At 39.2% G+C, this 25,213-nt stretch overlaps 1 protein-coding gene across 1 annotated transcript in view; it reads left to right on the plus strand.

Annotated features, from left to right (window-relative positions):
• Positions 1 to 465: 465 nt before the first annotated feature.
• TSPAN7 (tetraspanin 7) overlaps positions 466 to 25,213 on the plus strand; it is an 80,427-nt gene continuing 55,679 nt past the window's right edge. Inside the window, exon 1 of the mRNA XM_084870687.1 lies at positions 466 to 924. Coding sequence (XP_084726813.1) covers positions 844 to 924 — 81 coding nt within the window. The 5' untranslated portion in view covers positions 466 to 843. The remainder of the gene's footprint in view (positions 925 to 25,213) is intronic.

Raw genomic sequence — 25,213 nt, forward strand, 5'->3', positions numbered from 1 at the left:
CTAATTGTTTTTGAGCATTATTTTTTTACCTTGATACAGCTCTCTTTCCTGGTCTGTACTTGTTAGGATGGGGAAAATGATTCTTGAGCACTTTAAACATTTTTTTTTAATCTGTTAAACATTTAATGTGCGGGAATAATGGTACCTTCATAGAGAACTTCTTGTCATTCAGTTTCATCATTTCAAAATGTGAGGAAATAAAAAAAATGGTCGTGAGGATTTGGGGTGTCTGTCTGAACTCCGGGATTCCTGATTATCCCTCCAGCTGTATCTCCAACCACCTGTCACAGTCTGTTCCTGGCACAAACAAGGCCTGCTTGTTCCAAGGACATGACTACTGGGCCACTTCCAACTGAGAAGGGACTGGTGGGGCATCCAAATGCAGAAACAGAATTGCTTTTCCGGGATGCCGATAATCATCTCGTAGCCAGGTGCAGAAAGCCGGCATATGTAAAGTCCTACTACGTGCAAAGTAAATGTGCCACAGCGGCCTGTAAGACTTACTAGTAGCCTTGACAGACTACCAAACCTCCAGGCTCTCACTCCCAGCTGTCTGGTGCGGCTGCTTGGCTGGGGGTCTGGGCCTGCACGGCCTGGCCCTGGCAGGCAGCCTTCTCAACATGCACAGTCACTACCAGGTCCTGCTCCTTCATTGGGCGCCCCGTGGAGTGCGCGCTCAAGTTCGCTCACAGCCTTGCTCACAGCCTTGCCTGCGCGCGCGTGCACGAGGCCTCTGGTGGCACGCGCCCCCGCCCCGCCCCGCCCGGCCCCGCCTCCTCCCCCCTCCCAAGCGCCCGCCGCAGCCCGCCGCTGCCGCCACCGCCGCCACCGGAGCTCCGTAGTATGGCATCGAGGAGAATGGAGACCAAACCTGTGATAACGTGTCTCAAAACCCTCCTTATCATCTACTCCTTCGTCTTTTGGGTGAGTGACCACGCCGGCTCTGGAAGCTGGCTGCAGTGGGTTAGTACGTGCAGTGATGCTGCGGGAAAGGAAGCGGGAGGAAAAAACCCAAATCCAAAATCAAATCTGGACCCCCAGCAGGGTGCTGGGCCAGGGCTGCAGGATGTGGGGTGCGTTGGGGCTGCTTGGACCCTGGACTCTGGACCCTGCCCGGTGTAGGCTGCAAGGGGCTGCTTGGTGGTGGTAATGGCAGGTTGTCGACCTTTCCAATTTTTTTTTCAATGCATTGATTTATTTTTTAAGCTCTCTGCATAGATCAGCTTGTGGGGAAAGTTGCGGGTTTATTAGTCTATTTTCCTCTCTGAACACCCCTCCCTAACCTCCTTTACCAGCTTGTTCCGGTGCCAATTGGAGCTAACCTGTGGCCAGCTGGGAGCGGGAGTGGGAGCTCAGGGTTTGATCCCAGATTCCTGGTTACTCCTGAACCCGCGGGATTGCAAGAGGGAAGCGCCAGGAGATCTGTATTTCTCTGGCAGGACAAGGGTAACCAGAGGCCACAAGCGCACTGATGGAGCGGGTAGGGAGTCAGGCGCCGCCATCAAAGCAGCCGCCTCCGAGGGAAGACGCATGGAGGGGAGAGGCTCTTACATAAACCAGTAGGCATCTTTGAGCTTTCTCTGCGACATAGGAAATGGGTCTTACGACCCTTTCCCCACTCCCCTTCACTCTCATACTTTTCATCATATCTTTCTATAATTGCGATCTTTCTATCGTTGCGTGAGCTCCTCCGCAGAGCCCTAGGGGAGGATCTCCGCCACTTGGTGACAGGATCTTAATAGTGCTGCTATGGGTCCTTGAAGCTCAATGCAGAAGGGTGACGTCAGCCCTTCAGCCGAGGTCTCAGGGGTTGTGTGTTGCACCTCACCTTGAGATGAGTGCAGCTGAGCGCTGGGGGCGGGGGGCAGGCGAGGGGAGGAGGTAGTGGGGGCTCAGGGTTGTGCCTTACCTCATCCTATTTGGCAATTCGTGGAATCAATGCTGGGCTGACACTGCAGTGATTCACTTGGATGGAGGGGTGGGTGGTACCTAAAGAACATTTCCTGTTATTTCTGGTTTTATGTATAGCCCGCCCCCCCTCCTCCCTGAAATTCTTCATTCCCCCACCAAACCACAGCCATTCTGCTGGAGAATGAATGCCCATCATTCCCCGCCAACCCCCACCCCTTCTTCAATAATCTGGGTCATTTCAGCTTCCAAGGCAGTCATTTTGAAACCCGACTGCCTTGGAAGTAGAAAAAGCCAGTCCTGCCTTTGGTTGTTTTTCTCCTTGCCACAGCCACCCCCCCCACCCCATCCCAAATAGCTCTAATTTTGGTTTAAAACTGGGCACCCTGCTCTATGAGGTACCAGACTTCGCTTGATGGTGAGCCAGGCTGTTTGTAATAACCAAGGAAGAAGCTGAAATTTAATAAGGATTTTTTACAAATCCCTAATGTTCCTCCACACACACACCCTCTTGTCACAGGCATTGGTGATTCTTTGAGTCAGGTAAACTGTGGACCCTGGGGACTAGGCATATCAAGAGCTCCACAATGAGATAGAATAGATTAACTGGCATATTGCACAAGGCAAACTGAAACGCACTTTATTTGTTCAGTAGTGGAATTGTGAGCTATGCACAGATTATCTTATGTCCTGCCTGGAAAAGGCAATAATGCGTGCTACTTGAACCTTCCTAAAAGCTATTCCTGGGAACTGGTTTACCTTTTTTTCTTTCCTTAAATCTCTTTGTGTTTGCCCTTTAGTATTTACTTGCCTTCCTATTTGTTACTGGAGTAAATCATATGGGTGATTATTTTTAGCTTCCTGAAAAATAAGGTTTACAGTATACAAAGGAGTGTTGTTCCTTAAGCATCACTGCAGACTGGTAAAGGAAGGAGTCTTCTAGACTGAGGCTTTTTGTGTGAGCTCTTTAACTCTTCTTACTTACCTTCCCCTCCTCCTAACACCCTCATGTGAATCTTAATGTCCCTAATATGTCTTAAGCATGGCTTTTTATGCCCTCTGAAGTTCCTTGATGCCTGCATTTTAATTTTTCCTACTGTCCATATAGTCTTTAATGAAATGTTTATCTGGAACATTTCAATAGTTTAAATACCATTTAGTAATCATTTCCTATTTCACAGCCAAAAGAATGAGATCTCCCCAGATGTAAGGGTATTTTAAATAAGATATTTTCATTAATAAACTGTGGTCTAAATGCTGTGTTTTCCATTGTACCTTAAATGCTATTTTTAATAGCTCTATAAAGATATAATTTACCCTTTTAAAATGTACAATTCGGCAGTTTGTAGTATATTCACATACATGTGCACCCCAGTCAATTTTAGAAGTTACACTATCTGAAAAAGAAACCCCATACCCTTGAGCTATCATCCCCCAATTCCCCCCAATTCTCATCCCTCCTTGCCCTAAGCAATCACTAATTTATTCTCTTTGTATATAGATTTTCCTTTTCTGCTCATTTCATATAAATGAAATTATATAATACATGGTCTTTTGTGAGTGGATTCTTTGATCCTATATAATAAAATAATAATATGCAAATTGACTATCACACCAAGACAAAGGTGGTTACCCCCATGTCGTCAAATGGCCACCCCCATGTGGACATAAGATGTCCACCACAAGATGGTCTGCAGAGGAGGGCAGTTGTGGGAAGTTAGGGGTGACCAGGCCAGCAGGGGAAGGAAGTTGCAGGGAACCAGGCCTGTAAGGAGGGCAGTTAGGGGTGACCGGACCAGCAGAGGATGGCAGTTGGGGGAGATCAGGTCAATAGGAGAGGCCAGTTGTGGGGGGACCAGGACTGCAGGGGAGAGCAGTTGGGTTGGGGGAACCAGCCCTGCAGGTGAGGGCAGTTGGTGGGGGACAAGGCCTTCAGGGGAGGACAGTTGGGGGGGGGACAGGCCTGTAAGGAGAGCTGTTAGGGGTGACCAGGTCAGCAGAGGAGGGCAGTTGGGGGGAACCCAAGCCTACAGGGGAGGATAATTTTGGGTGATCAGGCCAGCATAGAAGGCAGTTAGGGGTGATGGGGCCAGCAGAGGAGGGCAGTTGGGGGAGACCAGGTCAACAGGAGAGGGCAGTTGGAGGTCCCCGGGCCTGCAGGGGAGAGCAGTTGGGGGAGACCACGCCTGCAGGGAGGGCAGTTAGGGGTGACCAGGTCAGCAGAGGAGGGCAGTTGGGGGGACTAGACCTGCAGGTGAGGACAGTTGAATGGTGGGCAAGGTCTGCAGGGAGTGCAGTTAGGGGTGACTGGGCCAACAGAGGAGAACAGTTGTGGGGGACCAAACCTGCAGGGAGGGCAGTTAGGGGTGACCAGACCAGCAGAGGAGAGCAGTTGGGGGAGACCAGGTCAACAGGATAGGGAAGTTGGGGGGACCAGGCCTGCTGGGGAGGGCAGTTGGGGCGGGGACCAGGCCTGCAGGGGAGGGCAGTTGGGAGCTAGCAGTCCGGGATTGTGAGAGGGATGTCTGACTGCCCTAGGGCATCAGGCCTAAATGGACAGTAGGACATCCCTCAAGGGGTCCCAGATTCAAGAGGCTGCAGGCTGGGCTGAGGGACACCCCACAAAAAAAAATTCGTGCACCGGGCCTCTACTTTAGAATAATGTTTTTAATCATTGATGTTCATTTTTTTAATGGCCAGATAATACTCCAATGATTGTATAATATTTTGTTAATGCACTTTCCATTGATGGGCATTTGGGTTGTTTATATCTTTTGGCTATAATGACTAATGGTGTCATAAACATTCACAAACAAATTTTTGTATGAACATATGTTTTTAATTATCTTTGCTGGGAATTGCTGGATCATATGGTAACTTGATGTTTAATCATTTGAAGAACCGTCAGACTGTTTTCCAAAGTGACTGCATTATTTTATATTCCTTCAACCAGTGTATGAGGGATCTGATATCTCCACAACCTTGCCAACATTTGTTATTAACCAACTTTTTTATTCTAGCCACCCTAGTAGGTATCTTGTTGTGGTTTTCATTTGAATTTCCCTGATGAGTAATGATGTCAAGTATCTTTTTATGTACTTATTCATTATTTGAATATCTTCCTTGAAAAATGTCTATTCATATTCTTTGCCCATTTTTTAAATTTGGGTTAATCATTTTTATTTAGTTGTAAATGTCCTTTTTATATTCTTGATTCCAATTTCTTATCAGATATATCATTTGCAAATATTTTCTCCTATTCTTGAGTTATCTCAACATTTTCTTGATGGTGTCCTTTGATATACAAAAGTTTTTTTAAAATTTTTTATAAAATCCAATTTACTGGGTGTGTTTTTTTTCCTTTTTTTTTTTTTTTTTTTGGTCATATGTAGGAATCATTTGCTAAATCAAAGATCATGAAGAAAATGCTGTTTATAAGAGTGATTTATCAATTCAGTAAATGCAGTTGATAAATGTATCTTTTTCTAGCACCTGGCACTATGTCTGGCACATAATAAATACTCAAATATTTGTCAGGACTTCTAGGGTTATATTAAAGTAGTTAACAAAAAATGACCTTGGTGTTCTTTTAAGTGGAAGATGGAGGGAATATTGGCAAGATTATTTCCTTCTTGTTCTTGGTGAATCATTTTAGTAGGACTACTTCTCTTCCATTACCACAGTTTAAATTTAAGACTAGAAGACATTTGAGTTTAAAATCGTGGTAGACCAGTAGCATTAAGAGGTTGATATACCTGAGCATATGCTAAAGTAGGAGTCTACAATTATGAAAGAGAAATCTTTATTTTACTTTGCATCAGCTGTCTACAATAACTATCTCTCTTTGAGGTGTTCTGGAGACATGTTTGGTCACATCTGGAGATGGTGTACTATTGGCACCTAGTAGGTAGTGGCCACATGTGTTGCTAAATATTCCCCAATGCACAGGACAGACCTTCACAACAAATAATGATCTGGCTCAAAATATAAACAATGCCTGCAACCTCTGCACTACTGCACTTTACATGAAGTAAGTCCTATGAAGAAAAAGTGTTATGCAAAACTCGCTCTATGTACTGGTGTTTAGAGCCACCATACCAGAATATACTCAACACAGTTGCAATTAAGAAGAAAAACATTTTTTATGCTGTACCATAATTCATTATTTGAAGATAAAAGGTAGGTACTTCTTTATATAATAGTGTTTAGATGATTAGGATGATTTGTCTTAGAGTTCAATAACATTACCTGAATTCTATATAAATGGATCCTTGATTTTCCTCGATTTATGTTTTGTTTTCAGGTTTATAGAAGAGGAGGAAAAAACACACCTAGGAGTAAGTTACCCTGTGCTTTAAAGATTAGCAAACAATGCCTTCCACCTAGGAGGTTTACTTAGGAAGTATTTACCTAATGAATGAATGAATAAATGAAATTGTATTAACTACTCTTGTGATCATTTATTTCTACTCACTTCACTTGAGAGGCTTTTAAAAACAATATTATTTCCAGTCTTATTGTGATGATTTAAATGTGTTCCTGACATTGATGTATGGAAACTTAGGGTACAGGACTTTATAAATATTTGCTTAATGATAGTTCAATTATTATATGCTAGTGGTCAGCTAATTTGCCATACATACTCAATATCTAAAATTTTAATTGAAATTTAATTTGGTAAGCTTGAATAAAAAAAGGTATCAATCTTGTCCTAATACAAAACAAAACATCCCTCCATGACAAATACATTTTTTTCAACAACAAGCAGGAAAACTTTATAAAAATGCTGCTTAAAGAGTAGATTCTATTTGGATTTCTAAGTTTTTAGTATATTTTAACACTCACTTGTGTCTTAAGCTAAGATTTAAATCTATAGTATCTAAATTGCTAAGTAATATTGTGAAAAGAAATATTATTTGCTTCATTCCACTGTACATTAGATTGTATTTCCTTTTTGATTATGCAATGAGGTAATAGCTATCAATAGTGCTATCAAATTCTCTTTTGGTGAAATATAAGTGATTGTTTTTTTCATTTGGGAAATATCACTAATCTTTTGGGGGGGAATATTTTAAAAAATGATTGTTAATTTTTTTTGTCATCAAGAAAGTTTGTGTAATTGGGTTAAATAGAGGAGGGAAATATTAAAAAACAGTCCCTAACATTTACAGTGTTTGAATTTGGGCACATACTGAAGTTTATATTGCATGTCAGTGCACCTCAGTAAACATTCATTGAATGTCTTTTATATGCCAGTTATTTTAATAGAAGGTTAGCTGCCACATTTAGCATTTTACCTTCATTTCTAAGTAATGTACTTATTCTACTACTTCTTAATTTTCCAGTGTTAGGTATTATATATTGTCTTCCCACAATGGAACATGAAGATTTAGCTCTCAAACTCCCTTTTCCTATAGTAACACCTTCACTGTAACATCCTACAGTGATCACATTAATGTGACTAGGTAAGCCTATTCACAGCTAAGCCATATAGTGTATATTTTAATTGCTTGCACAGCTTATTTTCCCTTTAGTTTTGAAATAGCTGACATCATTATAATCTCTCTTTACTCTCATCTTGGGGAATGCTGTCTCCTTTTATGTTGGATGCTCAATTTTTGTTTCTTAGTTCCTTCATTTTGGTGGTACAAATCTTCTAGTAACTTTCTGGAAAAGAGTGCATGGGAGGTTAAATTTTTGAGATCTGGCAGGTGTGAAAATATTGTTTTTTCTTGTACTTCATTTGATAGTTTGGCTAAGTACAGAATTCTACTTTGTAAATCATTTACCCTGTCTTCCTCTGCCTAAACCCTCAGTCTTTTTGTTCCTGTTGTTAACTTTGAGAAATCAAATATTTATGACTTTTCTGAAAATTAAAATTTTCTTCTCTAAAAGTTTTTGGAAACTCTTGTTCTTAGTGCTCTGAAATTTCACAATAATATGCCTTGTTCTGTCTATATTTTCATCTCTTTCCTGTGCAAACTTTTGACTAGGAAACTAAGGCTCTTCTGTTTGGGGAAATTTTCTCAAATTTTTAATATTTTTTATTTTTCTGTTTTCTCTTTTTTAATGTTGGAACTTTTAGACAAATCCTCTAATTGTCACATTGCATTTTTCATTTATTTTATATGTTGATTCATATGAGCTCTTTTTAAGGTCTGAATATTCCTCATCTTGTTCTTGTTTCATAAGTATAATATCTTTTAAAAATCCCTCTGAAAATAATAATGATTTTTTTAAAGTGTTTTCTCCTCCTACATAGTTTCTTCCAAACTTGTCTATTTTCTGGCATATTACAGACTTGCCTCAAATTTCTGGTGTCCATTTGTTCTCTGTTCTGTACATGTTTAAGAGTGGAACACTAAAAAGCTGATTGAAAGCTTGTAGCATGAAATTGGAGTTTATTGATTATAAGTTGGGTGATTTGGCAATTGAGTTTTGGAAGCAAGGTCAATATCTTTAAGTCTTTTCCCATGGTCCAATCAGATTTGGTACAGAAAATTTTTTTAATCTTTTCTCTGGATGAAGAAGGTTAGGGATATTGGTGTCTTCACATGCAGTATATAAACCTTTATTTAATCTGATATTTCAAGTAGAGAATCCATGTCCTCTGCACTTCTGTTCTACAGGTCTGTTTCACCCTCCCTAGAAAATAAATATCTGAATCTGTTCTGAAATGTGAAATAGGCCAGAGTCAGAAATTTGGAGGAAATCTAATTTCTTTTCAAAACGCTTTTTACCAGATCCTCCTTATTTTAGCACCCCTTCATCCCTAGTTCTAGATGTGCATGCACCTGCCTTTTGAGAATACTTGTGTGCAAATATTTAATTCTTGGATTTTTCCCATAGCTGCCATAAAATTTGGCTTTTTCTCAGCTTCCAAAATGTTATTGTGGTTGTCTCTTGTTTCATTTTCTTTCTTATTGTGGGTTAAAAAATTTTAGTGTCATTTCAGTGGAGTTTTGGGAGCTGGCCAAAGTAAATAGATGTTTTCAGTCCACCATCTTTAACTGGGATCCCTTTATATCTGTATTTCTACATGGCATGGTCCTAATTAATTACATAGCTGATTGTGAGTGATTGAGTAGAGCATCTAAAATGGCAGTGGTTGGGCTATTCTAGTAGATATTGCTATCTACTTTTCAATTTTTAAAAAGCTTTTGATGTCAAGGAGAGTGTTCAAGCCAGCAACAGGCTTATGAAGGCACATCCTCTTTAAGGTCATCTGGTAATCAGGGAATGGGGTGTGGCAAGTGGGGATGAAGCTCTGAAGGTTACTGCTGCTTTTTTCTAGACTTCTAATTTCTACCCACCAGGTGAAGGCCCATAGGTCTTCTGACCTAATTCAGACCTTGCTAGATTAATTTAATGTGGAAGTAGCAGAGTTCAAAGTATGGTGGTGAGTGGGGCACTTAATGTTAAATAGGTTATTGCTGGGCAATTTTTCTGTTATTACAATGATGGCCCTTCATGTTTATTATAGGACTTATACATTATAATCTGAACAGTCTTTTCTTATTTAATCACCTTTACTTCCAATATGCAATTTACAGTTAGGATATGTGCACTACTTTTAATAGCATTTAGGGAACATTAAGTCTTTTCCACTTAGCTGTTGCTTAGAAACTAGCTCAATTTTTGTCCAAATAGAATAAAATACTTTCTTCATATTTAATTATAGCTAGACTTCTTGATTTGACCTTTCCTTGAGCTACATTATTTATGACTCATTGACTGTTCAGCAATGTATACTGTTTTAAGTAAGCGCCTCAGAAGGTGCTGGGAATTAAAAGTAATCTGTGACTGTGTTTCTTTGTTTAAACATTTTAAACCTTTGACATAGATGCCTAATGCACTGCTACATCAATTTGAAACACACTCTAAAAATATGTTCTTGGACAAGATTAACCAAAGAACTTGTATGCATAACCCATGGACAATAGTGTGGGGAAGACCTAGGTGGAGGGGGGCAAAGAGAGTAAAATGAGGGACACCTGTAATACTGTCAACCATAAAAATTTTAAAAATATATTCATATGACTACTAATTTGTATTTCTTAATCCATCACAAATTGTTAGGAACAAAATACTAGTAGTCATGGGGATATAAAATACAGCATAGGAAATATAGTCAATAATCCTAATAATAAAAGAATAATGTGCAAATTGACCATCACTCCAGCACACAAGATGGCTGCCCCCATGTGGTCAAAGATCCTTCCCCCGTGCGGACACAAGATGGCCACCACAAGATGGCCAGCAGGAGAGGGCAGTTGGGGGTGACAGGGCCTGCAGGGGAGGACAGGGGCAACCAGGCTGGCAAGGGAGGGCAGCTAGGGGTTACTGGGCCAGCAGGGGAGGGAAGTTGGGGATGACCAAGCCTTCAGGGGAGGACAGTTAGGGGGAACCAGGTTGGCAGGGGAGGGCAGTTAGGTGTGACCAGGCCAGCAGTCAAGGACAGTTAGGGGAAATCAGGAAGGCAGGCAGGTGAGTGGTTGGGAGCTAGCAGTCCTGGATTGTTAGAGGAATGTCCGACTGCCCATTTAGGCCTGATCCCACTGGACATCCCTCGAGGAGTCCCAGATTGGAGAGAGTACAGGCTTGGCTAAGGAACACACTGGGCCTCTAGTATTGTAATAACTGTTTATGGTGCCAGGTGGGTACTTTAAATATCAGGGGTACAAATTTGTAAAGCATAAACTAATACAAAATAATATTGAATGTAAAATGTAATTGAAAAATACAATTTTAAAAATTAAAATTTTTTATATATTATGTCTTTTCTTCTTTGGTCCTATTATATCTGCTTCCAATTTGGGTTATCTCCTGATGGCAAGCAGATCATCAGATTACTGCTTTTAATTTTTTGAGGGGGCTGTTATCTCTCTTGCCATGACAGAATACTTTTCATTCTTGGCTGAACAATTTTGCCCTCTTTTATATAGAGTCCCAATATTCATAAAAGAAAAAGAAAGGATGGAGGGGGAAAAGACAGTTTTTCTTTGTTTTGTTTTCTCCTTAGGTTATTTTATCAGTTGAACATGTAAGCATGTTACATAGTTTGGTGATAGAATGAAAGATCACTTCTACTGTCGAATATTTTCCTTAGAGCTTTTTGTAATGTGTGGTGGGCTTTTTCATCATCTATTTTAGGAGAAATTGCAGGTGTCTTATATTAGAAGATGGGGTGGGGCAGGGATAGGTACTGGTTGAGCCATCTACATCAGTGAATCCTATTTACTCAAAACGATTGCCTAAGGATTTCTAACATATTTGCTTAGACCCACCCTAACATATGGTCTTGAATGGGGTACCAATATTGGTATATCCTATCTAATAAATAGGGAATATGGGAATTGACCATCATACCATCACAAAGATGGCAGCACGCACAGCAGAAGTGGGGTTTCTGTAACACAAAATGGCTGCACCCACAGCTGAGGCTGAGTTCCCATAAAGAACCTTGATGAGCAATCAGCAGGGACCTGAGGCTGCACCCCCTGCCCAATGGGGCTTGATGGGGAATATCAGACCTCACCCCCTCAAGGTGTGCTCTCTGCCCCAGCACCAGGCCAGGGGACCTGAGGGTGCAATGGGGTACCTGAGGCTGTGACCCCTCTTCCCAGCAGGGCTTGATGGGGTGGGACTGGCCAGGTCTGTATTTAGCCCAATGTGGGGCGGGCAACTGGGTCTGGGTCTCTTGCGATTTTGAGGTGCATGTGGGTGGGTGGGGACTTGACTCTGGGTCCCATGGTGTGCCCCAGACTCTGACAGGAGAGAGATTTTCATATACATTTTACTAATTTTATTTCATCTCTGACACTTCTATTATAGAGAAAGGGCAAATAGCAATATTAAAATATTTCCTCTAATCCCCTTTTAATGTGCATGAATTTCGTGCACCAGGCCACTAGTTAAAAACAATCTCCCAGGTGATTTGGTTTTGCAAGTAAGATTGAAAACCATTAATGCAGAGAGAACTCAGTATATAATAGCAGGCCTGCTTCATCTGGAATCTTCTGGATATAGAGATAGCTAGGGAGTATCTAGCATTGGCCTATTGGTTTTATCTGCTTTGTACAAAAGTCTGGACTAGCTTTCCAGTTTCTTAGTAACCCAAAATGGCCCTGTTACTCTTACATGACCTTGCTATTTATTCCTAAATAGAAGAGTGCTCATCAGAAACACTAAAGGGATTTTAAAAATATATATTTTTATTGGTTTCAGAGGAAAAAAAGGAGACAGAGAGGCAGAAACATTAATGATGAGAGAACCATTAGTCGGCTGCTTCCTACACACCACATACTGGGGATAGAGCCTGCAACCCAGGCATCTATCCTGTAACCTCCTGGTTCATGGGAGAATGCTCAACCACTGAGACACAATGGCCAGGCTAAAGGGATTTTTAAAACACAGAAACTTCTTGTGAAGTTTCAATTTATCTGGAGAGGGGCCTCAGCTTGTTATTTAAAAAACTATTCCCAAGGTGATTCTGATTCCTGGAAGGTGACTCTATGGTCCATGATACAGTTTGTTATTAAAAGAAATATTATCATATGAATTTTTTCTTGTTTATTGATCTGTGGTACCATAAACCTAGTTTGAGGAGGTTCCACAAACAAGATGTAGTCAATCTAGTAATTTTTCTCACTCACTCAGTCTGTCTTTGGCAAGGTTCTCCAATTGCACTCAGAGTTTGGGGTAATTTCCATCTGTTAGCAGGAATCTATTTCTGTTCATCTTTGCACTGAGAAGTTAAGCATCATTGTTTGCCCTCTGTCGAAAAATGAAACTATTGTCTAATATGTAAAACACAAAAGCTGAATTCATTATTTACCAAAGTTTATGAGTGAAAGAGATTGCTGATCTCTTTGGGAAGAGTGTGGTGGTGGTTGGGGATCACTTTGATTAGGAGGCATAAGAAGTTGACCTTTGCCTTAGAACCATGACTATTTGGGTGAGAACATTGTTGATTGACTTTGAGAAACATATTCACTGCAGTGCATCTGCAGCTGATTGGTTGACATTGAATTTTATGGAATACTAATTGTAATTGGCTTCCAGAAGTATGTTCCCTGAAGCAAGTTGAGTTGTCATTGATAATTAGATTTAGGTGAATTGTCATTGATCAAATAGGTTTAAAAGTGGGTTCTAGTGGTTACTATTTATCATGCCTATTGAATTATCAATCTTATTTCCCCTCCATCCCAGGAGAATAGAAATAATTATTCTTGTTTTAGATTACCAATTCTTGCTTCTCAATGAAATGAGGTGATTTGTGCACCTCAATTACCATACTTCAAACATCATATGGTGATATATAGAACTCCTCAGTCAGTTCATTGTTCTATTATTATACAAACACTAATAAGAGTTTATGATTTCCAGGGATTATACCAGGACTTCCCACACCTAAAGCTTAATAATTAGACTGGGCAATAACGGTTCCTAAACATTGCTTTCACATTTTTGTCTTGATTTGTGTTCAATTTTTATTTCTGATGAAGCTTTTGAAGATTTTTCTCCCAATTTTTGTTTCATATTCAAAACTATATCACCCACTTGGTATTCTTTTAATTTTTGCTTTCTATTGCAGGAGATTTAAAATTAGTTCTATTTGAAGTCTTGCTTCAACATTTGTCAGGTGACCTTACACAAGTCACATAGCCACTCTGAGCCTCAGTTTCCTCTTCAGAATTGAGAATATCTATGCTTCCACACCTCCGTAAAGTGTTGAAGGTTAAGTGACATTCAAGTGCTTTGTGAAGTTTGATATATGTGTTTTAGCAATATTATTCCTTATAGTGTAGAGTGTTGTTTTTTTTTAATTTCTTACACATGGGGGCCTATGACAATATTTGATAAGCATATAAATTAATCAGAACACTTTCCATCCTGGAAATTAATGATGATTTACTTTTTGAGTTTTATAGTTTGCAATCAAAGAGAGCTGGGATTCCAGAAGGATTTTAATTGGAATAAAAAATATACTAGACAAATAGGTCAGTGAAATTATAGGAAATCCAGAAATAAATTCTAGTGTATATAATTTAACAAAGGTCAATGGGGATTGGGAGTTGGGAGAACTGGATGAAAGGTGAAGAAATTAGCCAAAGGACATATGCATAGTCCATGGACACAGACAACAGTGGGGTGATGGCCAGAGGAAGGAGACGGGGACTGGATGGAGCACTTCAAATATGAATAGTCCAAATTGAAATGTGCTCTAAGTGTAAAATACACATCAAATTTTGAAGACTTAACATGATAAAAGTAAAATAACTCAACTTTCCTATTGATTACATGTTGAAATTGTAACACTTTAGACATTGAGTTAAATAAAATATTTTAAAAATTAATTTCACCTGTTCCTTTTTAATGTGAATGTGGCTTCTAAAAAATTTAAAGTTAGACATATAGCTTACTAATATATCTCTAATGGACAGCACTGGACTAGAAGCACTAGAAGTTTAAATTAAGTGCTATGGAATGAAAGGAGAGAACTCATCTAGCTGTGGAATTTAGAAAGGTCATGTGGACAGAATCAACCTTGGAGAATGATGAGATTTTGACAAATGGTGCTCTGGGAGGATAATGAAGATAGATACAGAGGCACTGAACAGACTGTCAAATTACAGCGGGAAGGCTGGGGAGTGTTGGGGAGGGGGGGGAAGAGATAAACCAAAGGACTTGTATGCATGCATATAAGCACAACCAATGGACACAAGACACTGGCGGGGGGTGTGTGAGGGCATGCAACAGTGGGTAGGGGAGGCTGGGGGAAGGACAATGGGGAAAAAAGAGATATATGTACTACTATATGTAATACTTTATTTTTTTATTAAGGTATTATATGTGTACATATCTTTCCATTGACCCCCCCTCCACTCCCATACATGTCCCCCCCCCCGCCCCCAAGAGTTTTTCATCCATTGGTTTTGCTTCTATGCATGCATACAAGTCCTTCGGTTGATCTCTTATCTCCCCCATATCTCCCTATCCTCCCTGCTGTAATTTGACAGTCTGTTTGTTGCTTTACTGTCTCTGTATCTATCTTTTTGTTCATCAGTTTATAATGTTCTTTATTATCCATAAATGAGTGAGGTCATGTGGTGTTTCTCTTTCATTGACTGGCTTATTTCACTCAGCATGATGTTCTCCAATACCATCCAGGTTGCTGCAAATGATAAGAATTCCTTTTTTATGGCAGCATAGTATTCCTTTGTGTAGATATACCGTAGTTTTTTTGATCCAATCATCTGCTGACGGGCATCTAGGCTGTTTCCAAATCCTAGCTATTGTAAATTGTGCTGCTATGAACATAGGAGTGCATATTTCCTTTCTAATTGGTATTTCTGGTTTCTTAGGATATATTCTTAGGAGTGGGATTACTGGGTCGAATGGGAGTATATGTAATACTTTAAACAATAAAAGACTATTGGATAGAGGAAGTGGCATAAATAGAAGTGTGGAGGAAGCACTATGGTTTCTTAGTTTGGGACAGTAGTGAGTTTAGCAGTAATAAGGGACAAAGCATGTGATGGATCTAAGTAGGCATAGGCCTTACTGTGGGTTGGCTTCATGGGTTATGGCTTTGGACCTATTTTGGCTGGCAGGTGGAGAGGCAGAGTTGATGTTGGGTCAAGGCCATATTTTTGAGCAGGGAGTGGTAACTTTGGAAGCAGTCTGTATGTCTAATCTAGAAACAGTACAATTAGGATAAGAAAGGCAAGAAGTTATGAAACCAGGTTAACTAGGAAGAACAAAGGTCTAACATAGTGTGACAATGTGATTTAACAAAGGTTATTGGGAGTTGGGGATTGGGGAAACTGGAACAGAGAATAGCACAAAGCCACTTTATGTTGTGGCAAGGATATTTGTGAGTGAGTGAGAACCTCAGTATTATGTGCTCAAAAAACCAGCATGAAGTTATGCCCTCATGGAAATGCAGACCCCAGAAGTGATTTGAGACTAGCATGATGTGTTCAATTTTGTATGTGTTTAGTTTGAGTACCAATAGATTTAAAAAATAGGCCAGCTCTCAGAAGCTTGCAAATTTTTGTTTTTGCTAACAAAAGCAGACCTGGGCAATTCTTTACTTTTGGCCATCTCTGTACTTCTTGACCCTTCCAACCGTCCACCATGGTCACAGTTATTTGACAAGGGAAGAAGACCTTTGGATATTTGCTTGTTGGCTAGTCAGTGGAACTTGAGATGATCAGGCTTGTAAGGTCTGAGTGGAACAGTTCTTTTTTTAGGCATTTGAACTTGAGATACAAGAGAGACAGCTGGTATAGGGACAGAAGGAGAACAAAACACTGGGGGAAGTTTCAGGGACATGAAAAACCCAAGTTATGAGAGTGGTGAACAGCTGAGTGGGACAGTGGACTCCTGGTCACTAGATTATGTAGGTTCCTGGACAGTTCTATAGCAGCCCATTCTTTTTCCTAACAGTAGCTCTCCTTGATTATGTGGATGTTGGAAGCCATTAGAAAGGCAGGTTTAGAATTGAAAGAGGTGGTTGATGTGGAAATGCAAATTGAGAAAAGCCCTTATCTCCATGTAAGAGGCATGAGATCATAAACAGTATTCTTTTCAACTACAGAGTGAACCCAGAGTTAAATGCAATTGTTGCTAACTTGCTTGATGATAATAGGTGTAAAAGGTATAGCAAAGCATCCAGCTAGCAGCAATAATGGAAGCCTGAATTTCCAGTCTTATTTAAGGAATGAAGGTTCTGTTACGGGGTAGCAGCAAGTTACTTACTAATCACATTAACAGCAGCTGTTCTATTTGCAAAGTGAGGCTGGCAGGGTTTTTTTCTTCAGAGATGTGTTGAGGATAAATAAGTAATGGCTTTGTATGTTGTATTCTTCATAAAATAGTCCTGGTATACAGAGGTGGTAGCTATCCTGTTAGTTTTTACAAATGGCTTAGAATAGGCAACTCTCTGAGTGGTGGCTCAATGAGTCCTTTGCAAAGCTTTGATTTGGCCTACATCACAAATGGAGGGGAAATGTACTTCTCTCCATCTTCAGGGACTGAGATCAAAGTCTTTTAAACGAAGATTTCTGTGTATTTGGCATGGGAATTATTTTGAGATAAAATACAGGAAAAGAAAGGTGTGTAAATGAATATTAGAAGTCAGTTTACTGATTTGAATTGTTATCACCTTCCCTCCTCTTCCCTCCCTTCACTGGCAGCAGCACCAGGTTTGTCTTCCGAATTATCAGTTCTTTTAGCATTAAAAACAACAGGAAAGCAAGTTTTTATTGTTTGCCTCTCTTTAAGGGAGGTATGTAAACAGGGCAGTAGAAATGTAAAATCAAAACAAACAAACAAACAAACACCTGTTTGGTTAACCTACACATGGGCAAGTAATAGTTGGCCATGATAGAAAGCATTTTGTTTTTAAATATAATTGTGATTGGTATGAGCTAATGAAAATAGGGTGGGTCATTCTGCCATTTTCTGAAACTTGCTTGTTCCTTTCCTTCTTTCTCATTTCCCTTATGTCTAACATTGAAATTTTCTCCATTTATTTTTCTTTTATCCTAACTGATGTGTCTTCATGGGTTATTCATCCATAGTATCTCTATCTTTCTTTTATGATTATACCACTAAAATACAGAATTTTGCTTTATGATAATAAAATCTTTTTACCATTAAATATAATTGCCAACTCAAAAATTTTCCATCGCTGATAAATATTAGTTGTAGAATCAGTTCACATCTAGAAAAGCCCCTGATGAACATGTCGTCATTTCACTTCCAATTAGCCTGTGGTCTTTATCATTGTACCTTCAAGTCTATGCAATTATAATCATCCTAAACACAGTGAGTTCTGGTTTTTCCAGCTGATGTCATTCAAGTGTGAACTTGCAATGGGAGAGAAGACGATATGATAAGAGGTCACTCTGTAGGAAAACTCTATTTGCTTTATTTTTGCCCATGTTTCACATCTCCAGTGCTTTGTCTTGTTAAATTGCTCAATATTTTTCCAATCAACTGTTTATTTAATAATATTATGGCTCCTTTAATTTATATTCCCCTCATTAATAATGAGGAAATGTATATTTTCATATGTTTATTGCCCATTATATCAATTTGGGGAAATTATTTTCTTTTCCCATAAAAATGCATCTTATTTCCCCCTAATTTCTATGATTTAAAATTTTTTGATTAATTCCATTTTAAGAATATTTTATAAGTATAATTTCTTATAACTGTAAAAATATATTTGTATCCAATATTTGCACACAAATAGTAATTTGTATATGTACAAAGTATATAATTGTTAATCATGTCATTTACCCACAGCATAATCTGACTGTGCTTGCTTCTTTGTTTTTCTGAATCTTGTTGCTTAGCACCATTACTTGGAGCTCAGTGGTTTGGAGACCAAGCATTGGATTAGAAACTCATGTTTAAACCAACATCTATGTGTATGATAAAGTATTATGTCTTTTCCTTTACTTCAGTTTGAAGAATTGGGTATTATACAATATTTGATATCAGGAAGGTTTTGAATATTTTTATCTAATTTCTTTTAGGCGTAATTTCCTTGGAATATATTTCTATCTAATTTCTTTTAGGCTTAATTTCCTTGGAATATATTTCTAAATGTGGACTTATTAAAAAGTTTAATTCTTTTAACCTGGTATCTCATAGATTAGGAGATGAACTAGATCAAACTAGCAATTTACACAGTTTATTTTACATACAACTTTATTTAATATGAATTTTGTTAATTAGTGGGATGTAGAATAGATTTTTCTTTTAAGTTGACTAAATATTGAACTAAGAGTCCTAGGTTTTGAAAAGCCAATTCCTTGAAAAATCATTTCTTAAAAGTCTAGTGCATATTTCCATTCTGTCCTCAGAGTATATGATCATTTATTTAATTCCCTCATGTTCTACTGGAACAAATGACCAATTTATGAAGTTACTGAGAAGCAGGTCAATGGTGATGATTTATGGTTATGAAACCTCACTCATAAATTTAATGACATGTGGAAAAATAACACTTGAGCTGTTTCCAGATTTACCTGTGCTCATTAGCTGTAGAGGAAGGCATTGATAAAACCTCACACATAAATTTAATGACAACATGTGGGAAAATAATACTTGAGATGTTTCCAGATTTGCCTGTGCTCATTAGTTGTGGAGGAAGGCATTGATTGCCTGAATTTGAAAGTGTCCTACATAACCTTAAAGTCATCAACATTCTGCATTTTTTTCTTTCTCTGGGATTGTTATCCTTCACCACCACTTAAGTTTAAATTTACATAGTTGATCTTGCTGTAGGGATTTAATGCAAAGGTGCTCAACCTGGGGTGATTTTGCCTTCATCTCCCCCCCCTTCTCCCCCTGCTCTGCCCACCAGACATTTGACAATGTCAGGAAACATTTTTGGTTGTTACAACTGAGGAGAGAAGGTGCAACTGGCATCTAGTGGGTAGAGGAATGCTGTTAAACATCCTATAAGTCCCAGGAACCCCCCCTTCACACACACACACACACACACACACACACACACACACCACACACACACACACACACACACACACAACAACAACAACAACAACAACAACAACAAAGAAGTATCTGGCCCAAAATGTCAGTAGTGTTGAGGCTGAGAAATGTTCAGTGGTTGAGCGTTGACCTATGAACGAGGAGGTCAGGATTTGATTCCCTGTCAGGGCACATGCCTGGGTTTTGGGCTCAATCCCAGTAGGGGACATGCAGGAGGCAGCCCATCAATGATTCTCTCTTATCATTGATCTCTCTCTCTCTCTCTCTCCCCCTCTCTTTTCCTCTCTCTGAAATTAACAAAAATATATTTTAAAAAATAGGTACAAGAGCCCTTCCCTAGAGACAACATAGAAAGATACAAGTTTTTGTCCATGTTTTAATCTCCATGTTAGATAATGGGTTTGTGTGTGTTAATATAATAAACACAAATAAGCAGGAACGCCATGATGAGTGGTCATGAACCAAGGATTTTGATCATACTGAGCTATTAAATTATTTTTACCTGAGTTCTATACTTTAAAAAACCCTTACTTAGAAATTATAGGGGAGTCTGTACACTTTACCATTTTTTGAAAGTGGATCAAGCACATACGTAAGGATTTTAAGTAGTTAATATGGGAAAGAAGTTAATAAAATGACCAAATTTAAAATGTAATATTAATGGTGAATTGAAAGACAACAGGCATTACAAAAATGAGAAAATAATCAAAACAATGCACAAATAGTCAATCAAGTTCTAGAGATGTGGAGAAGAATTGCAATCAGCTTTAATGGAGTCCCCCATTTTTTCCTACATTTTGTTGGCAACAGAAAGAAAGCAAAGGACACTATTCGAAAAAAAGCAACTGTGCAGCTTGTGAGAAAAATATGCATCCTATCTCTTCTGTTTTTCATACCAAAGAAAAAGAGCCCTGTCTTCCAATTTTGAGAAAAATCCTTTATTTGAAATTGTTTTGCTTTACTTTCTCCCAAACAGCACTATCTGTCATGCTCTTTCTTGTCAATCCCACATTCCCTTTTCTGCTAGAATCCTTGCAATCTCTTTCTAGTAGCAATTGGTGCAAGACAATGTGCATTTTTATGTCCGTGGCAGCGTTTTTTAGTTTTCATGCCAGAATGTCTGCATTCACAACGAGCTAGTTTAAAGGCACTTTAGATTTCAGCTGATTCCTAGTATCAGACGTGCACAGACAAAATTATATCTGAATTCTATCTCTCTTTAGGCAGGAGCTTTATTTACCCTGTTGGCAAAGTCCGGATAGAAGAATCAAGCGTTGCTTGGATTTCTAAGTCATTTAAAAAACTATATCATGAGTGTCTTCCTATCTCCTTGGTGATATGTGACCGCTTTTCCTCCTGAAAGAGCTATTCCATGTATTTTTAGTAACAGCCGGAGAGCATAGATATTTGGGTTGAGCTGTGTACCCAGCTGGGAAGTCTAAGCAGACAAAGAGTCTTAAGTTTCCCTTGATCTTGTTTGTCTCCCCAACCACCTACTTTCTTTTTTTGTACAGCACAGAAATGGAAGGTCCATTTGTGAAAAATACATCACTTAGGGCTTGCTGGCTGCCATTATCTTCTTTGGCCCTTTGTTCTGTTTCTTCAATCTGCAAAGGAAGCTCTTAAGCTCTGCCAGCTGTTCTGTCATGCCTGCCGAACCCAGCTAAGAGTGGGATCTTATTATTTGATGGTCTATAAATAGGAGGCCTGAAAGACTATAATTTACCGATATTTTTTGCATTTTCCCAGCCTCCTTTCTATTCTCTGTGTAGCTAGCAAGTGTCATTAACTTATTGCCTGATTGACTCTGGATAATTTCTAACTAAAAGCAATGTTCTTTTTTTTTCCCAATTAGGAGGAAAGCTGATTTGTATTCTCTCTGGTAGCAATAGGGACTATTTCTACATTCTGTCCCATCTTTTAGGAGGCCAGCCTGGGCTTTTTCACATCTTAGTAGAAGAGTTCCCAGAAGTAACACAAACACTCTCTTTCTGCCTTTATCTACATTAAGTTTTCTAGACTCCCAGTGACCTACTCAAGTCATATCATGAAGCCCAGAGTCATTGTTGGAGGGGAGACTATACAAGAGCATGGATACCAGGAGGTGTGACATTTGGGGGTGTTAATTAGTCTCTCAGAGTAGACTTTTGAGTTGTCAGATGCTTTCAATAAAATGAATGCAGAGTTTCTGATTGCTGGGATGAGGAATGAGGGATGAAGGATGAGAGTTGAGAATAGAGGAAAGCCAAGTTTCTGCAGTGGTATGATGAATGTACTTTCTGAGTTCGAAATCATAGGACAGTCTGGTGAAGGGATTTTTATGAAAGGTGTCTGAGGCATATAACCTAATCACTTTTGTGTCTTCTTGAGAAAATAAGGCACTAAAGGCAGTGGATAATTGTAACAACTAATAAACTAGTCTGCATAATAATAAAGAACTCCTATATGGTAAATACAATGAATAAACAAGGAAAAATACACCTGGGAAAATTATAGATAATAGACAAAGGGGTAACATTTCTAAAAATTAATAAGAAAGACAAATAATGACTACAGAAAAATCAGGAAAGGTCATGAATAAGATATTTACAAAAGAAAAATTTTAAATATACACATAGCTGTCAATAAACATTTAAGAAAGCATTTGTTGTAATCAGCAGTCAAAGAAAGGCAAACAAATATAATTGACAAGTATTAATTTCTAATATATTTTCATAGCACTTACATAATATAAATGAAGGATTTTGGAATGAAGAGATAAGTGTTTGAAATTTTAAAGAAGTCCTCTATGAGGTGGTGCCATTGGAACAGAGACCTGATTGAAGTGAGGGCATAGGCCATGTGCTCTAGAAGCATTCCAGGCTTAGGTAAGAGTAATGGTGAGTTCCTCAGGTGGCACAAAGCAGGGGGAAAGACAACTAGTGTGTCGCCGCAACCACCTGGTGTGGAGAGTAGTAGAGAATATGTACACACACACACACACACACACACACACACACACACACAATATAATAAAGAGGTAATTTGAAAATTGACCGTCATACCGTTGTACAAGATGGACACCTTCATGTGGTTATAAGATGGCTGCCCCCATGTGGTCCCAAGATGGGGGGAAGGCAGTTGTGGGCGAGTTTTAGTGTAGCAGTTGATATGGTAAGAGAGATCTTTTGATTATGGGATTCTGAATCTAGAGCCCATAATGTCAGTATTAGGGAGGATATAAACACCACAAAGGACATCTTCCCCCAACAATTCCACCTCATCATATGCATTACTGTGACCCCCACACTCAGGGGAGCCATTGTAACAAGGGAAGCCTTCCTTGTGAAGATGCACTTAAATTGAATCTTAGAACATGGTTTTTTGTGGTGTTTTTTTTGTTTGTTTGTTTTGGTTTTTTTTTTGCCTAGTAGAAGCATTTTTAATGGCTAGATTTTAAAAATAGTATCAGTTTTATTGTAAATCTATTGTGATTTGAAATTGAATGTAATTTGTAACATTGTTTGTATGAAGAAATGTGTCCAGATTTCAAATAAATGACTTAGTAATGAACCTTTTGGGAATCCAGCTTTATGTGAGATAGAACTGCATACAGTTAAGAGCTCCTCTCTATCTTGGTGTGGATGTAGAATAGGAGAGCCTGAGAAGATAAGATAAGGGCTCCAATTCTTATAGATTCATGCATAGTCATGCTTGCTGCTCCTATGTCCTAGGAGCTAATGTAGAAGTCTGAACTTTAGCTGGTTAAATGTGATTTGCATGCAGTTGACATCCCAAAACTCTGGTGTGTGATGAATTTTATTTATCCAGTGGTTTGTAAAAAGAGTTTGAATTAAATGCTTCTTTATGCTTCAGAGATTGCTTTAGGCTGCTCTTTATTGCTTTCTACAGTTTTTCCAGTGTAGTAATGTAAAAAGGAAAAGATAGGTAGAAATGAAAGATAATCCAGAGACCTGCAGATACAATATTGTAAATGCTGAAACAGATGAAGTAATGTAGCTTTATTTATTTATTTATTTATTTATTTATTTATTTATTTATTTTTTAAATCAATCTTTATTGGTTGCTCCGGGCTTGGCTGCTGCTGCTCCAGGCCTGGCCACACCCAACCTGGCTGCTCTGGGCCCAGCTGCTCCGGGCCTGGCCGCTCCAGGCCTGGCCGCTCCCAGCCTGGCAGCTGCTGCTCTGGGCCTGGCTGCACCCGACCCGGCTGCTCTGGGCCCGGCTGCTCCAGGCCCAGCCGCTCCCAGCCTGGCAGCTGCTGCTCCAGGCCTGGCCGCACCCGACCCGGCTGCTCCAAGCCTGGCCGCTCCCGGCCTGGATGCTCCAGGCTTGGCTACTGTGTAGCTTTATTTAGATGTCTCACTTAGAATAACTGTTCTCTTTCCGCTTTTTGTGAAGACAACTGTACCCTCACTGTGCTTTGGTTTCTTATTTATAGTAGTTTTCACTTAACATAGCTCTAAGCACCTGGAGAGCTAGTAAACCTGCAGATACATGGGCTTCTGGTAAGGCCTGAAAGTTAGCATTTCTAATAAGCACACAAGCAACACTGTTAAGCAACCACACCTTTGGTAGCATTTATCTATAAAATTTAGAAAGCCATGCTTAATTCGAATGTTCTACAATTCTCTGATTTCATATTCTCACATCTGAGGCATGTGCTTGAGACCAGATGTGAGCGCTGGCCATTTAATTACTCAATAATCTTTAAGACTCACTTTCAGCTGAAACCAGTTTGGCTCAATGGATAGAGCGTAGGTCTGTGGACTGAAAGGTCCCAGGTTTGATTCTGGTCAAGGGCATGTACATTGGTTGCGGGCACATCCCCAGTAGGGGGTGTGCAGGAAGCACCTGGTCAATGTTTCTCTCTCATCAACGTTTCTAGCTCTCTATCCCTCTCCCTTCCTCTCTCTGGAAAATCAATAACATATATCAAAAAAAAAAAAAAAAAAAGACTCACTTTCATTCTGAACATGGGGAAACCAAACCATGGCCATGCTTAATGTCTATAGAAGGACTGGCTTTTGGTCTTATTTTAGTTTTGAGAGAAATTTTTATTTCATGTTTTAATCACTCATTTCATTTTACCAGCCATACATAATCAAATAATTAGAAATTACTTCCCAAAGGAAAATTCCCACAACCCCATTACTTAGAGATGACTTCCTTTAACATTTTGTAGTACATTCTTTCATACATTTTTTTTTATAATCAGTATCCTTAATTTTTACAAAAATGGAGTCCAGCTATCCAAATTATTCAATCACTTTTTTTTTTTTTGCTAACAGTATTGCAGGTATTTTTCCATTTTGTTAAATACATTTCTATACCATAGGAATCCTCTAGATAACCAGTGTTCTATGATACTTTTATTCCTGGGTTATTGTTTTTTGCTATTAAACAATGTGATGAACTTCCTTGCATATGCATTTTTACTTGTGTGCCCCATTAATTCCTAAGGATAAATCTTCAGAAGCTGAATCCTAGGTCAGAGGATATTCACTCTGCAATCCAATACCAGTACAAAGTGCCCTGTAGAAATGTTGGGCCTGTTCATACACTCTTAGCAGTGTCTGATTAGTAATCTACATGTTTCAAAATAAGTTTTTAATATTTTTAAGAACTGCTTCATGGCATTAGTGAATTTAAGTGTTGGTTTTCGAATGAAAGCATTATCAAACTGGATTTATCTGAAGTGTTGCTGGTTCTCTCTTCACACAACCTTTCTGCAGCATTTTTGCACTGCCATGGTCAGCCAGTTCCATTA

The sequence above is a fragment of the Pipistrellus hanaki genome (assembly GCF_964339955.1).
Source record: "Pipistrellus hanaki genome assembly, chromosome: X".
Lineage (NCBI taxonomy): Eukaryota > Metazoa > Chordata > Mammalia > Chiroptera > Vespertilionidae > Pipistrellus > Pipistrellus hanaki.